The 13,383-nt window shown below is 44.4% G+C and overlaps 1 protein-coding gene across 31 annotated transcripts in view; it reads left to right on the top strand.

The window, feature by feature from the left end:
- Kiaa1217 (KIAA1217 ortholog) overlaps positions 1–13,383 on the top strand; it is a 796,433-nt gene that overhangs the window by 761,255 nt on the left and 21,795 nt on the right. For all 31 annotated transcript variants that reach the window (XM_076572610.1, XM_076572611.1, XM_076572599.1 and 28 more), the window contains one exon: positions 10,005–10,180. In XM_076572610.1, coding sequence (XP_076428725.1) covers positions 10,005–10,180 — 176 coding nt within the window. The remainder of the gene's footprint in view (positions 1–10,004; positions 10,181–13,383) is intronic.

Genomic DNA, 13,383 nt, shown 5'->3' with positions numbered 1-13,383 from the left:
CATGATAAGATCCTGTCCCCAAACCACCTCTCCTACTTTCAGTTAAAATGAAAATATAAAATAAGGACAACTGCTTTGGAAGACCTCCTCTGAGACCCTGGAGTACAAGGAGAGGGCTGATGAAACAGCCCACGCTGCTTAGTGCTCAGACACCACTATCCACCACTCTTTCTCTCTGTCCTAGACCTAACCTGGGACATTTGGTGCATCTTTATTTACATGCACCTCTGGTGCATCTGTGGAAATCCATCTCAGATGGACTTCCCTTTGCCTTGCAAAAAATTTTTTTTTTCATTTTAGGTGTATGGGGTAGACATATATGTGTGTGTGGTGTATGCATGTAAGTGTGCAGATGTGTGCCCATGCACCTGTGTGTGCAGTGGTCAGAAGAGGACCTTGGGGTTCTTCCTCCATTGCTCTTCACTGTATTGCTTTGCAGCCTGGTCTCTTACTGAAGTAAAGCTTGCTGCTTCAGCTAGGCTGGCTGGCCATTGAGCGCCTGGGATCTACCTGTCCTGTCCTCCAATGCTGAGATCACAGGACTGTGCAGCCATGCCCTGTTTTTTATATGAGTGCTAGAGATTCAAACTCAGGTCCTCATACTTGTACAGCAAGTACTCTTGTGCATTGAGCCATCTCTCTGCAAAGAAGGGAAAGGAAGGTAGGAAGAGGGGCGGGAGGAAGAATGAGAATAAAAATGAATTGGTTTTGCAATGAAGTACAGTGTCTCTGTCAGTGGTTGGAATGACAGAGTAGAATGTTTTCAGTCCTCAGTGTCCTAACAATGAAGGGACAGAGGAAGCAAGGAGGGACAAAGGAATCAGCCCCTTTAAAAAGCAGCTGCCATCCCTATCCCTGTGAACTTAGATACCATGTTTCTGGATATTTTCAGTACTCCCAGAAAATCTGGAAATAGGTTTGATATAAAACACTTCCATTTTCATGTGTTAGAGAATAATTAAAACTCAATTGTTTGGTGCTCCCAAGGCCAAAGGACAGGCATGTAGGTCAGACACCACCTGTCACCTCCCAATTTCTTTCCCAGTTTGTCTGGAGTCTGCCCCTGTAGACAGAGTTTTTCTGTCCCAGCAGTTAGTCCCAAATAACTACAAGAAACTTAATATTAATTATAAATGATTGGCTGATAGCTTAGGCTTTTCTTCAGCCATCTCTTATAACTTAACCCATTTCTATCCATCTATGTGCTGCCCCAAGGCTTGTTTACCTCATTTATGAACTTCCTACATGGCTTCTTCTGTGTCTGGCTCTCAACTCCCCAGACTCTGCCCTTCTTCCCAGAATTCTCTCTGCCCCAAAAATCCTGCCTAGCTATCAGCCAATCAGCTTTTTATTAACAATGAGAGCAACACATATTTTCAATGTACAGAAGGATTATTCCACAGCATGCCCCCTCCTCACACTGCAGCTGAGTTTTAGCTCCACCTGCTGGCTGTTTGGAAATTGTGTTCCTGATTGGACACCCCCTAACCAGTCCCACATTGCAGTGCCCGCCCCTTGCAGACTGAATCTATCATTTCTACAGTAGGCTCTAACTGCTCTCCAAAGTGAGCAGCTGTTGCTTTGGGGACATGGGTGGCATTGCTTTATCAGGAGCACAGCTGCCTTAGCTATTTCATAAGCATTTGAGACACATTTATTGCTGTGGGTATGTTACCTCCTTGGCTGGTACATGGCCTTGTTTGGTTCTGGGATGGTTGGAAGAGATCTCCTACCACCTACCACCCCTGTCAACCCTCGAACCTACATCAGCACAGTTTAAAACTGTCCATTGCTTAACAAGAAAGTTCTTGGCCAAGGTTTAGCAATACTAGCTGAGCCCTATGGGTTTCTTTATCCCTGTAGTACCACTCGACTTCATTGGTTCTCTCTGGGAGTGAATGAAAACGAGCAATGAGCTCTTGGGCTTAGAAGTGTTAGCAGTTTCCAGGGTGGACAGGGGAGGGGGGGGAGGTACGTGCTTACGTGCTTTGTTTCTTAACCTGGCTGCTATCCTCGCCTCATCTCCGCCCCAATCTTTGTATTCTCAGTGTCCCAGGCTCCCCTCCTCCATGAACTTCTGTCTTTTCAGCCAAGGGAGCCTATTTAATACAAGAACAATTGAGAATAATTAAGTCGTGGCAGCACTGATCCTCCTTCAGCACCTGTATTATCCTGCACCCAATATAAAATGCAGCTCCAGAGTGGTTATGAATCCAGTAATAGAGCTATCATTAGAGACACGCAGAACTCGCTAGAAGAGTCTCAAAAGAACAAAAATTGAATTAGAAATTCCAGTGTTCTTTGAGCTGTGTTATAAAATAGTGAAACTGAATGAATCCTTTTGTGTTTGGCAGCCTGCTCCAGTAATTAGATAATTAAATCATTGATAAGCCCTAGGCTGTAGCAGATCATCATATGTGAACATTTCATTTCCAGAAGTGATGGATTCTTCTCAGGAATAAAAATATGAAGCAGACACAAGGAGTGGTTAGATGGGGGAAATGATGTCAATAAGGCCATTGAGACAACCAAGTCCCTCTCCATGTGGTTCACTGTCTTCCAATTTCATACGGGTTTTCAGTAGACAAGACATGCTCCACCCACTGGAGTCACCTCGAGGGTCCTTCACAAAGGACATATACTGAGTCACCCAGCCAGTCTGACTTCATTGGTATGGACTGACAGGTAGGCTAGTGGTTCTAGAATATTCCAGGGTAAGAATTACTGCTTTCATGTTCTTCTGAATGCTCAATCCAGTGAAAAGCCTCATAGGCATGCCAGGATCAGTCAGCTCTCACAAATGGATGCGAATGAGTACGCCACCACTCTGTAAGCCCAGAAGGAGATAGTAACTTAAACCATTCCAAACTGTGCTCATCAGCTGTGGCTCCTCTGCTTCATCAGATTTGCTACAAGCCACAAGCTGATGGAATATTTCCACTGCTGTGTTCTCACTCCCAAGTAACCTCTGGGTCCACAAAGACCGTAACAAAGAACTCTGTAACTCAACAAATGTTCTCTTCAACAGATGATGATCCCTGTCCATTACTTTTCCTGATGTGATTTATAAATAATAAACCTTTTTTTTCTAATGGTGAATAATTCCTTTCCTACAGAATGTCCCAGTGCATAGATTTTTTTTTCTTTCCAAAAGAATTCCAGATCCACAGAAGTGACAGCATTTCTGTCTTTCTGGCTGAGTTGAGGAGAAAAATGTATTCCTGGAAGAAAACAAGTTCTGTGGAGACCACAGTCAGGACTTCACCAAAACAAGAAAATAGATACATTCTACTGTTCCAATTCACAATTTTTTTAGTCCCCTATCTCTTTATCCAGCTTCCTGATAAGTTAAAAAAAAAATCAGGTTATTGTGAACTTAGTGTTACAATTTTAAGGTTTCTGGGAATCTTGTTTTTCCTCTGATGAGGGAGGATCAACATGAAAGAAGAGCCTACAGTTCCCAGAGCCCCAGGATCCAGCCTGACATAATTCAACAGTTATCTTAATGTATCTTTCATGCCAGAGTCTTTTATTTTCTGATGACCAAAATTATAGTCAGGAGAATGTGTGTCCCAGAGGAAAGCACACCACAACTTGGCCCCTGTAGGACAGACTGTTTTTTCCACCAAGGCAGAAATGATAAATGGAACTGATGCAGGAGTTGCCGAGCAGTTTACCAAACTCCAGTCAGATCTACAGACAAGAGACTATCTAAGATGCTAAGACAACACCCAGATGACATGTGTCCATGAGCAGGCAGTGTTTATTTTGTTCCCTGAAACCTTGGGGGATGTTATGTAGGTGGTTAGGAGTCATTCTGGGGTCTGGTTTGTGGTGTAACCACTGCTCAGTGTTCCGGGCAATTGCAGCAGCTGGTCCATTTTGCCAGCTGGCCATGTTGTCAAGGATCGTTTCACCTAACACGTCAGGGATAGATAGAGCTTAGAAGGTGCAGGGCTATTTTGAGGCAGTTAGATTTAAACAGTTTCCTACATTATTCATAAAGTTGACATGGATAACTCACTCGGCCCAATTAAAGATTTAATGGCCAAGAACATTCTAAGTATGCTTATAAAACCATCACAGGCATATTCAATAAATTGTGTTTCTAGCTAAGAGGGAGTAGTTGCAGCTCCACTCACCATCCCATTGTTGACAGCTAGAGAACTGGAAACTACTGAGCATGATTTGCAGATCCTGGACAACAGAGAACTTGGGCCTGGGTTGCTCAGAAGGATGGAGATAAAGGAGACGAATCCCCGGTTGACCCATGCATCTGCCTGGAGGTACTCTCCAGATGTAATGCAGAAACTCGGGCAGTCCTGTGATCATCATCAGGGCTAAGGAGATAAAAATCACGGTTCAGAGAGCTGAAGCAGCAAGCATTTGTGGAATGGAGTGCCAAATAGAAGATGTCTCTGTACAGAAAGGACTATGTTCATCTGTGGGCTAGCTATTGGGTAATAAACCAAGCATGTGTAGGATGAACAGACCTCTAGTCCAAGTAAAGACCATGTGGGTAAACCAGCAAGCCAAAACCTTCCTAGAGACCACCCAGGCCTGGAGCAGTTCAAGTTTTCACAAGCAAAAATGATGAGGCCATATTTGGTACCTCAGCATTATGTACAGACTAGAAAAGGGCTATATCCCGGTCTTTGGACCAAAGTAGCCCCAGTGTGAAGACTACCCTAGGTTCTCTCTACAAAAAGTTAAAAATTATCCTCTCAGTAACAAAATGAGCCACACATAACTGGTCTGTCGGAGAATACCCAAAATCATAAGGAAAACAGTGAAAGCTAATACTCCATGCTCAACATCTAATCAAAAACTACCAAACAATGAATGATGGTTGATAATATATATTAATATATATTAATAATCATATATATATATATACATACATACATATATATATATGATCTATGAAAACTCAGCCACTAGAAGCCAACCAGAAGTGATGGAGATGTTGACATCAGTAGCAAAGACTTCCAAAAGCCATTCAAATTATTCTCAAGGATTTAGAACAAAGCATGAAGCAATGCTACAAGAGATTAAGGGTAGAGCTTTGGATAGATGAAACAAAAATCGGTATCTGGATAGACTTAAAAGATGAGGGACTGGCCAAAGAAGGCAATAGAAAACAGCAAAAGAAACCATCTAAGAGTCAAGAAGAAATAACACGAAAATTCAGTGACCTGTGGAGCAGTATTAAAGGGTCCGTGGGGAAAGGAAACTCTTACAAGAGAGAGGGGGTACAAGTTTTCCAAATTTGATGAAGGTTACAAATCCACAGACTGAAGAGCCCAGTGAATATCCAGGCTGGTACTCTAAAAGAAAACCACAGCAATGGATGTTGGGAACAGATCGAGAGAAAACAAGGATTAATAGAAAAGGCAGACAGAAGGGGGAGAAGCATTTTCTACGAGGAAACGTAAATCAGGATTAATACTCACTTCTCATCAGAAACAAGACAAGACAGAAAAACAGTTTAATGACATCTTCAAAGGCCCAAAGGGAGGAAATCAGTAAGGGAGTATGCTTAGTACCCAGCTCTTCTCATGAAGTCAGTGTCACTCTGTCCTAGTTAGCTTTGTATTGTCGTGATAAACACCACGACCAAAGGCAATCGGGAGAGAAAAGGGTTCATTTGGCTTACATGTCCCAATCACAGTCCGTCATGAAGGGAAGTCCAAACAGCAACTGAAGCAGAGGCAGTGGAGGGGTGCTGCTTACTGGCTTGCTCTCCATAGCTTGCTCAGCCTGCTTTCTTCTATAAACCAAGGCCCACCAGCCCAGTGGTACCCCTGCTCAAGTGGGCTAGGCCCTCCCACATCGATTGTTAATCAAGAAAAAGGCCCACAGACATGCCCACAGGCCAATCTGACAATGATCTGGAGGATCATCAATTCTTCAATTGAAGTTCGCTCTTCCCAGACAACTCTCACTTGTGTCAAGTTGACAAAACCTAACCAGCACACACCCTAAGAACAAAATCAAAGGTAGGAGAGTCACTGACCAGTAGTAGCCCTTGCAAAAATAAAGGTCTCAAATCCTTAACAAAATAATAGCCATGACGTTCAGAATTGTATTAAAAGATAATTATCTCAAGTATACCAGAGTTCTTTAGCATAGAAATATAAGTTGGCATGTTCAACTCTATCAACAGAATAAAAAAGGCATAGCCTTTCAGTAAATACAAAAGAAGAATGCTGGAACTCACCGTCAGAGACACCAGCACTCGGCAGTATCCAGAGAGAAAGAACCTTCCTCAGCCCATAGGAAATGGTATTGCTAATGAAACCCCATACATGAGCCCAGTAAAAGTAAGAGCCAAGCGGAAGGAAGTCAGCTATCACTTTATTTAGCACTGTACTGAATATCTTATTGAGCACAGCAAGGCTAGTACAGGAAATGCAGGTGTATGGCCGGAAAGTAAAAGTGTGCTTGTCTCTCCTCACAAACAACACAATTGCTTGTAAGGTTGAAAGGGATCTGTAAGAGTGCCATTAGAAATAAGTGACTTGAGCAAGATCGCCAGAATCAAGTCAAAATGTAAAATGTTTAGTAAGTCCATACAAGGGAATGTCACTTGGCCATAAAAAGAATGAGCTGCTGAACTACCATTGCTGAAGTCTCAAAAGCTCCGGGCTGGGCTGGGGGTGTAGCTCAAGGGTAGACCAGTTGCCTAGCTCATGCAGGACCCTGAGTTCCATCTCAGCACTGAGGCTGGGAGTAATAAAAGAAGCCAGATACAGTGGACAATGTGGGATTCCATGTGCATGATGTTCCAGGACAGGAGGAAGTATTCTGTGAGAACAGAAGCATGGGTGGCTTCCTTGGGCTAGAGGTTGCAAACTTGAGGGATTATGAAAGAAATATTTGGAACGACAAGAAAACCTCTCTCTTTTTAGTGGTGTTTACTGGTGGACACATTTGTGGACTTACGGAGCAGTGTGACCATAATGTGAACGTGTATATCTTACTGTTTGTATACTGTCCCTTCACAACGTTGATGGGCTTCATCATCTTAAAGGCAAACAGACCTACAAACCTTACCTATGCTCTCAGATACCGAGATGGATTAAGACAGACACATCTATGGATCCAAGTCTTGCCCTTGCTTCCTGTTGGCACTCTGAGGGATAAACCGGGGCATTCTCATGACCAGGAGATAATGGCAGTACCAGGGCAGGGTAGGGGAGGAGAGGGTGGAGAAGTAGACTCAGAATTAGCTAGCTTGGCCTTTCTCCCTTCAGGAATTGCTCCTCACAGTGCCATAAGAAGTTCCCTCTCCGTCTCCTCAGCTGAATCCTGGGAAGTCTTCTTCCTGGCGAGGAGACTAATAAAGCCTAGCCCTCAGGATCCTCCAGTCCTCTTCTACTCTGGCAGCACAGTAACTTACTTCTGTGTTACACAGAATTGTCTGTCCATAGCTGTGTCAGAAATGATATATGTGCCATAGAGTATGCACAGAGCAAGACGCTTGTCTGGATAGAAGAGCAATTTGGGAGTCAGGATAAAATGACCTGTTCTTAACCCTGATTGAGCCCACAACTGCTAAATGAAACTGAGCAAGTCACACGACCTCTCGAGGAGGGGGGGTCTGTTTCCTACTTTCCACTTTCAATGTGAAGGCCCTCCCAACAATAATTCCTATTTTGATAGCTATTTTAATGTCTACTGCTAATGAGATTGCAGTGTTACTTGTTTCTTTGCCGGTGTGGCCAGGAGGGTTATGGCCGAGGGCTGTGCCCTAGCTCTTAGAGCAGTAATACCATCTCTCCTTTCATGGGCCCCTTTCTCAGACCATGACACTGTCCTTGGTGGCAAAACACAATCACTCAGGAGGTCAAAAAAATTCCCGGTGCTCAGTTTGCATCCCAGTTAAATGAGATGCTTCTCTCACAAGCACCCAGGCATCCATAACCTTTACAAATATTTAATCGAGTACTTCTTTGTGCCTTACAAATCCATCTCCATTCACGGTACTTCCCCATCCCAGGCAGAGGTCTGTGGAGCTTGCTCCGTAGCCCTGAATTTGAGCACAGCTTTTCACAGAAGGCAGTGATACTGTTGATGTTTCATTGACCTATACAGTGTTGACCATAGATCTTCCACAGCCTCTGCAGCACAGGCTGAGACCAAGGCTCACCTGAGCCGGGGGTCACTCCCTAATTCAACCACTTAGAGAACAAATTCTGGGTTTTCCAATGCTCTCTGTTATCAAGATGGCTGCTTACATTCATTTGTTGGAAAGATGTTATTGGATCCTTTTTCTAGAGCAGAAATTAACAAGGCAGTGGGAAGACTATTTCAGGGGGTGGAAATAGCAGGTACATGGTCACTGTGGCAGAAAGGAGCTCAGTAAGCCAGAAAGACCAAAGGGTGTTGGTGTGGGCATAGGGAGTGTAGGAGCCATAACTGAGAAGAGACTAGATACTCAGGAAGGGCTGTCTCAAGGAAGGACAGGACAGAGCTACAGACAGCAAAGACACGTGACTGCTATGCACTGACTGATTTTAGGAGCACAAGGAAAGGACATTAGCAAAGCTCTGTGAACATGACTGTGAGTCATAAAGGTCACCAAGAGTGTCACACTTTTATTTGGCTCCCTCCCAGATGCAACCACAGGCTCCACCCCCAGGTTTCTGCTCTCTGATAACAACGGCTGGTGTGTACTCAATGTTAGATTTGCACCAGATGCTATCCTAAACATTTTTTAAATTGTCTCCCTAAATCGCCAAAACCATTGTCCTGTTATCACACTTCCTTATTAACAGTATGGAAACTAGTAACATTCATGGCCCTTTTAGCGGATAATCACCACGCAGAATCTTGCACTGACATTGGAATTCAATGATGCCTTTGCATGTGACCCAGTTTATTCTTCACTTGGGTAATGGAGACCATAACGAGGCTTTAAACAAGTGGTACCATGGTCAAACTGTACTTCCCTTCAGTGTGAAGATGACAACAGGGTCCCCACTCCTGTGAGGTGATGCCATGTAGTGGAGAAGGGTCCTGAAAACAACTGAAAGTCTCTCTGGTGTTTCAGGGGGACTTAGGGATAATGTAAGGAATACAGTGCAGTCACTGCTGCTAAGGCTGATGAAAGGCGTCCCCTTCATGGCCATATGAAAGCCTATCATTGCTCTGTCCCAAGGATGCAAGTGTTGACAAGTGTCTTAGAAAGCCTAGCTACAAACTTGCATGCTGTATGCTCCATGAGATGAACAACCAGAGTTCTGGAAACTGTATGGAAATTGTGGTCTTAGATACACATGGAGTCTTTGTCAAATCTAGTGAAATTAGTAAATTCCCAAGAGCCTTGGTCTCCTCTGAACTCATTATCATTGTCACCATCAATACTGAGTATCACATGGTAGGGAGCTATGATTCCATGGTATGGAGACTTGGAGCCAAACAAACCAGAGAGTACAGATTCACTTTTAAAAGACATTCTGAAAAATTCCTGTCAAGCCGATGGTTGGTACGTATTCATGAGAGCCCCAGAGTAGTTCTGCCAAGGAAAGCAGATCCCACATCATCAGAGAAAAGTGAAATGGAGAGCAATGGTATGCCTCAAGTCTCTGTGGGCAAACGATTGAGGGTTGATTGATCTACTTGGCTTCCAACACTAGTGCTCTTGGCTCCTCTCTGTAAAATCATGTCCGTCAGAGTGTGTGCCTCGTGTGTGTGTGTGTGTGTGTGTGTGTGTGTGTGTGTGTGTGTGTGTGTGTGACAGTAGCCAAAAAGTAGAAAAGCTTCTCCCTTTTTATAGACACAAAGACTCAAGTTCGGCTGTCATTTGCTTGCTAAAGCTCAGCTGTTCCTTGAGGAAGCAATGCTGTATACAGTCCTTGCTTGCTTCTCTTTCTTACCAAAATAAAGATTCAGCTGGGGTTTTTCTCTGAGCCCACTTCTGAAGACAGCGGGGCTTTCTTTCAGTCTTCGTGGTGGCAGACAGGCGAAGCCAATGGAAGCTGATTTCTTTTGTCCGACAGCTGCAGAACCAGGAGATTCTGAGGGCGATGATGAAGAAGGCTGAGCTGGAAATCAGTAGCAAAGTCAAGGAGACAATGAAGAGACTGGAGGATCCGGTACAGCGGCAGCGCACCCTGGTGGAGCAAGAGAGGCAGAAGTACCTTCATGAAGAGGAGAGGATTGGCAAGAAGTTACGGTGAGTGCTGGTCACCTTGGAAGAAAAACCGTCCTGTCCACAGGGTGCTCTTCTTAGTTGGTATTTCCCCCCCCCTCTTTACTGAGCCCCTACTGTGTGTACCAGAGATCTGCTGACCCTGGTATCTGTGATTCCAAGTGTCCCTCCATCAAGGCCTGGGAAACTCTACAGTCTCCATGGCAGCATGGCTCTTGATCAGGAGAGTGTGGGACATCCTTAGAGGAGGAGGGCAAGAGCGTTGGTAGGAAAATTGGGTCCAAGGTGCTAATGACCTCTCATGTTTGAATTGTGTCATTCCTATCCACGTGGCGCCCTCCATAGACCACACTCCTGCTTTAGAGACCTGCTGGATGCCTGGATGGGCTGTACTTCCCAAGACTGGAAGAGCATGGGAACCCACGGTAGAACAAGAGAACCAACTCCAGAAAAGTGTCCTCTGACTTCCACACGTGTGCCCTTGCACGCTCAGTCACACATCATATACACACAGCACTAATTTAAAATTTATGAAATATCTCCTTTTAATGATATCATAAATGCCCCTTCTATCTTAACTAGATAACTTGGTGGGTCTGTATGGCAGGAGAACAGGGCTTAAGAAAGATGAGTGGAAACTCTGACTCTGGACCTCTGAAGAAGCAATGACTACCCTTCTCTGCCCCGCCCCTCCCTTCCCTGTTCCTTCTAAGCACCAGAAAAGAAATACTCTCATACAGCCCATTAGGCGTGAGGAGAGAGAGGTGAATTGGGGTTTAAAAGAATAGAGAAAAGTTGAGTCAAGATCCTTCATGCTTTTCTACATGGATATAATGTACTTCTGTTGCAAGAGAATTGTTCATACTGACACTCCACTGTGCCAATAAAGAAAATCACCTTGAATCAAGGGTGGAGTCAGCAATTGGCTGACCAGGATTAGCCATAGAGTTGTTGGAGGACTGAGGAGGTCTAAGAGGGAGGGACAGGAAAAGAGAAGAGGGGATTTCTGGGAATGGTGCATGCACTGGGAAATGTGGAGAGAGGGTCAACCAACAGACCTCTAATAAGAGTCAGATTAAGTTCATTTTAACCAACAATATGCTTCTTTTTAACAAGGGCAGAATCAAAAGCAACTTAAGCCAATGCTATAATCTTTAGCACCCATGGATATCTGATGTTTTGTTGAGCAAAGCCAACATTTCAAAAGCCCATTGATGATTTTCAAAAGATGGTCTGCATTCATTTTTAGGTGCATTGTCTCTTTACAATCTTTGAATTAATAAAAGTGACCAGTAGTTAAGAGTTTTTCTCTCCGGGTCCCGCCAATCCCCGGCAGTCCCATAGCCCACTTATAAAATAAACATACAGATGCTTATATTATTTAAACTGCTCAGCCATTTGCTCAGGCCTACCATTGTCTAGCTCTTACTCTTATACTCAGCCCATTTCTGTTAATCTATATGTCGCCACGTGTTCCGTGGCTTTACCTGCTGCCTCTACATGATGCTCCCTGGATGGCAGGCTGGCGTCTCCTCCTCTCTGCCTTCCTGTTCTCTCAATTCACCTCTCTGCTAGTCCCGCCTATACTTCCTGCCTGGCTACTGGGCAATCAGTGTTTTATTTATCAATCAATCATTCACAGCAGTGACCTTCAGTGCTTTAAATGGAAATCACAAGCACGTGAGCCAAGAGAATAGTGGTGTCAGAGGTTCCCTGCTGCACAGCAAAGGGGGGCAGAGTCTGGAGATCTTCCGATGGCTGCATCACAATGCACAGGGGGCGGACTGTGTCAGAGAAAGTTGAATAGGATTTTATTTTGGTAGAATGGCTTTGGGTCAAGTAATATCTCCTTGGAAGAGTATTTGCATACTGACCAGCATATGGGAGGTTGATGGAACTGGAATAGCACTCAGGTCTTAGCGTCAAAGGGCTGTATGAAAGCCTGAAGGGATTGGGTAGAGTATAGAGTCACAAAGGTGATCGTATTTAGAGGTCTCACAAGGAGTGGCCCAGTTCCCACCTCAAGGAGCAGCCACTGTATGTGTCCTGTGGATATACTCACATAACACCCGGCATGTTTCACAAATGCAGACACAGAGAAGCCAAGGTGATGACCCTAAATGGATCCTTGTCTCTGAAATGTTTATATCAGAATGGCCAGCATCACCAACTACTCCATCTCCTTGCTCAGAAGAGGTCAAATTTGTTGTGTGTGACTTCGTCTTTATTGAATGTATACTCTGCCCTGCTGGTCATGCAGCTATCCTAGCTCCCTCCACTCCCTTACTGAGAGGAAAGGGACCAGGTCACCTCTGCCTGCTCCACTAGGGCTCCTGGAGGTAGAGTTGACATTCATTTGCTGCCACCTAGTGGTCGTATGTTTCCCCGCATGCTATCCTCACTAATCTTTAAGAAAAGCTTTCTCTTGAATTTGCAGAGACAAATTGAAAGAATACAAATACATAGGGGACGAGTAAAGAGGCCTGGGCAGATTGTTTTTGTTTTCTCAAGTGGAAGAATGTAACTTAGTTCTGTTGGACTTGGTATCTGTGCTCACGCATGCACGTGCACGCGCACACACACACACACACACACACACACACACACACACACCAGAAATCAGATGTCTAAGTGCTTTGCCATAAGAAGAGAGGCAATCATTATTGGTGGGACAATCAGATTTACTAAAGGTTATCTATTAGGGAATTTTGAGGGCAGTTTTGCTCTCTCCCAAGGACAGCTGACAATATCAAGGGACTTTCACATGTCACAAATTATTGGAATTTGGAGTCACTTGCTATTGGCACTCAACAGATAGAGGCCAGGGATGTAGCTAAACATCCATAGTGCACAAGATAGCCCTGTACTAAAAAAGAAATTGTTTGGTCCAAAATGTCACATGCCAAAGTTGAGAAACCTGGTAGTCTGATTTCACTCCACTGTAAAACTGGCTCACGGCACCCCTTCACATCGCCTGCCTCCATCACTATCTTTCTTACACTGTCCATCACTACTTTCTTCCCTCACTTTTTCTCTCCCTCCCTTCCTGGTCACCAAGGGTACACATTGCTCCCTTGGCTGGCATGAATATCACTGAAAATTAACAATATCTTCAGCAAGCCACAAGCCACTCCCCCAACACACACACACACACACACACACACACACACACACACACACCTGGCCAACCTGGGCCTCAAATGGCAGGCACAGGAGGCCTTTCCTGT

Source organism: Peromyscus maniculatus, chromosome 5 (assembly GCF_049852395.1).
Source record: "Peromyscus maniculatus bairdii isolate BWxNUB_F1_BW_parent chromosome 5, HU_Pman_BW_mat_3.1, whole genome shotgun sequence".
NCBI lineage: Eukaryota > Metazoa > Chordata > Mammalia > Rodentia > Cricetidae > Peromyscus > Peromyscus maniculatus.
This window is presented reverse-complemented; position numbering and strand designations above follow the sequence as displayed.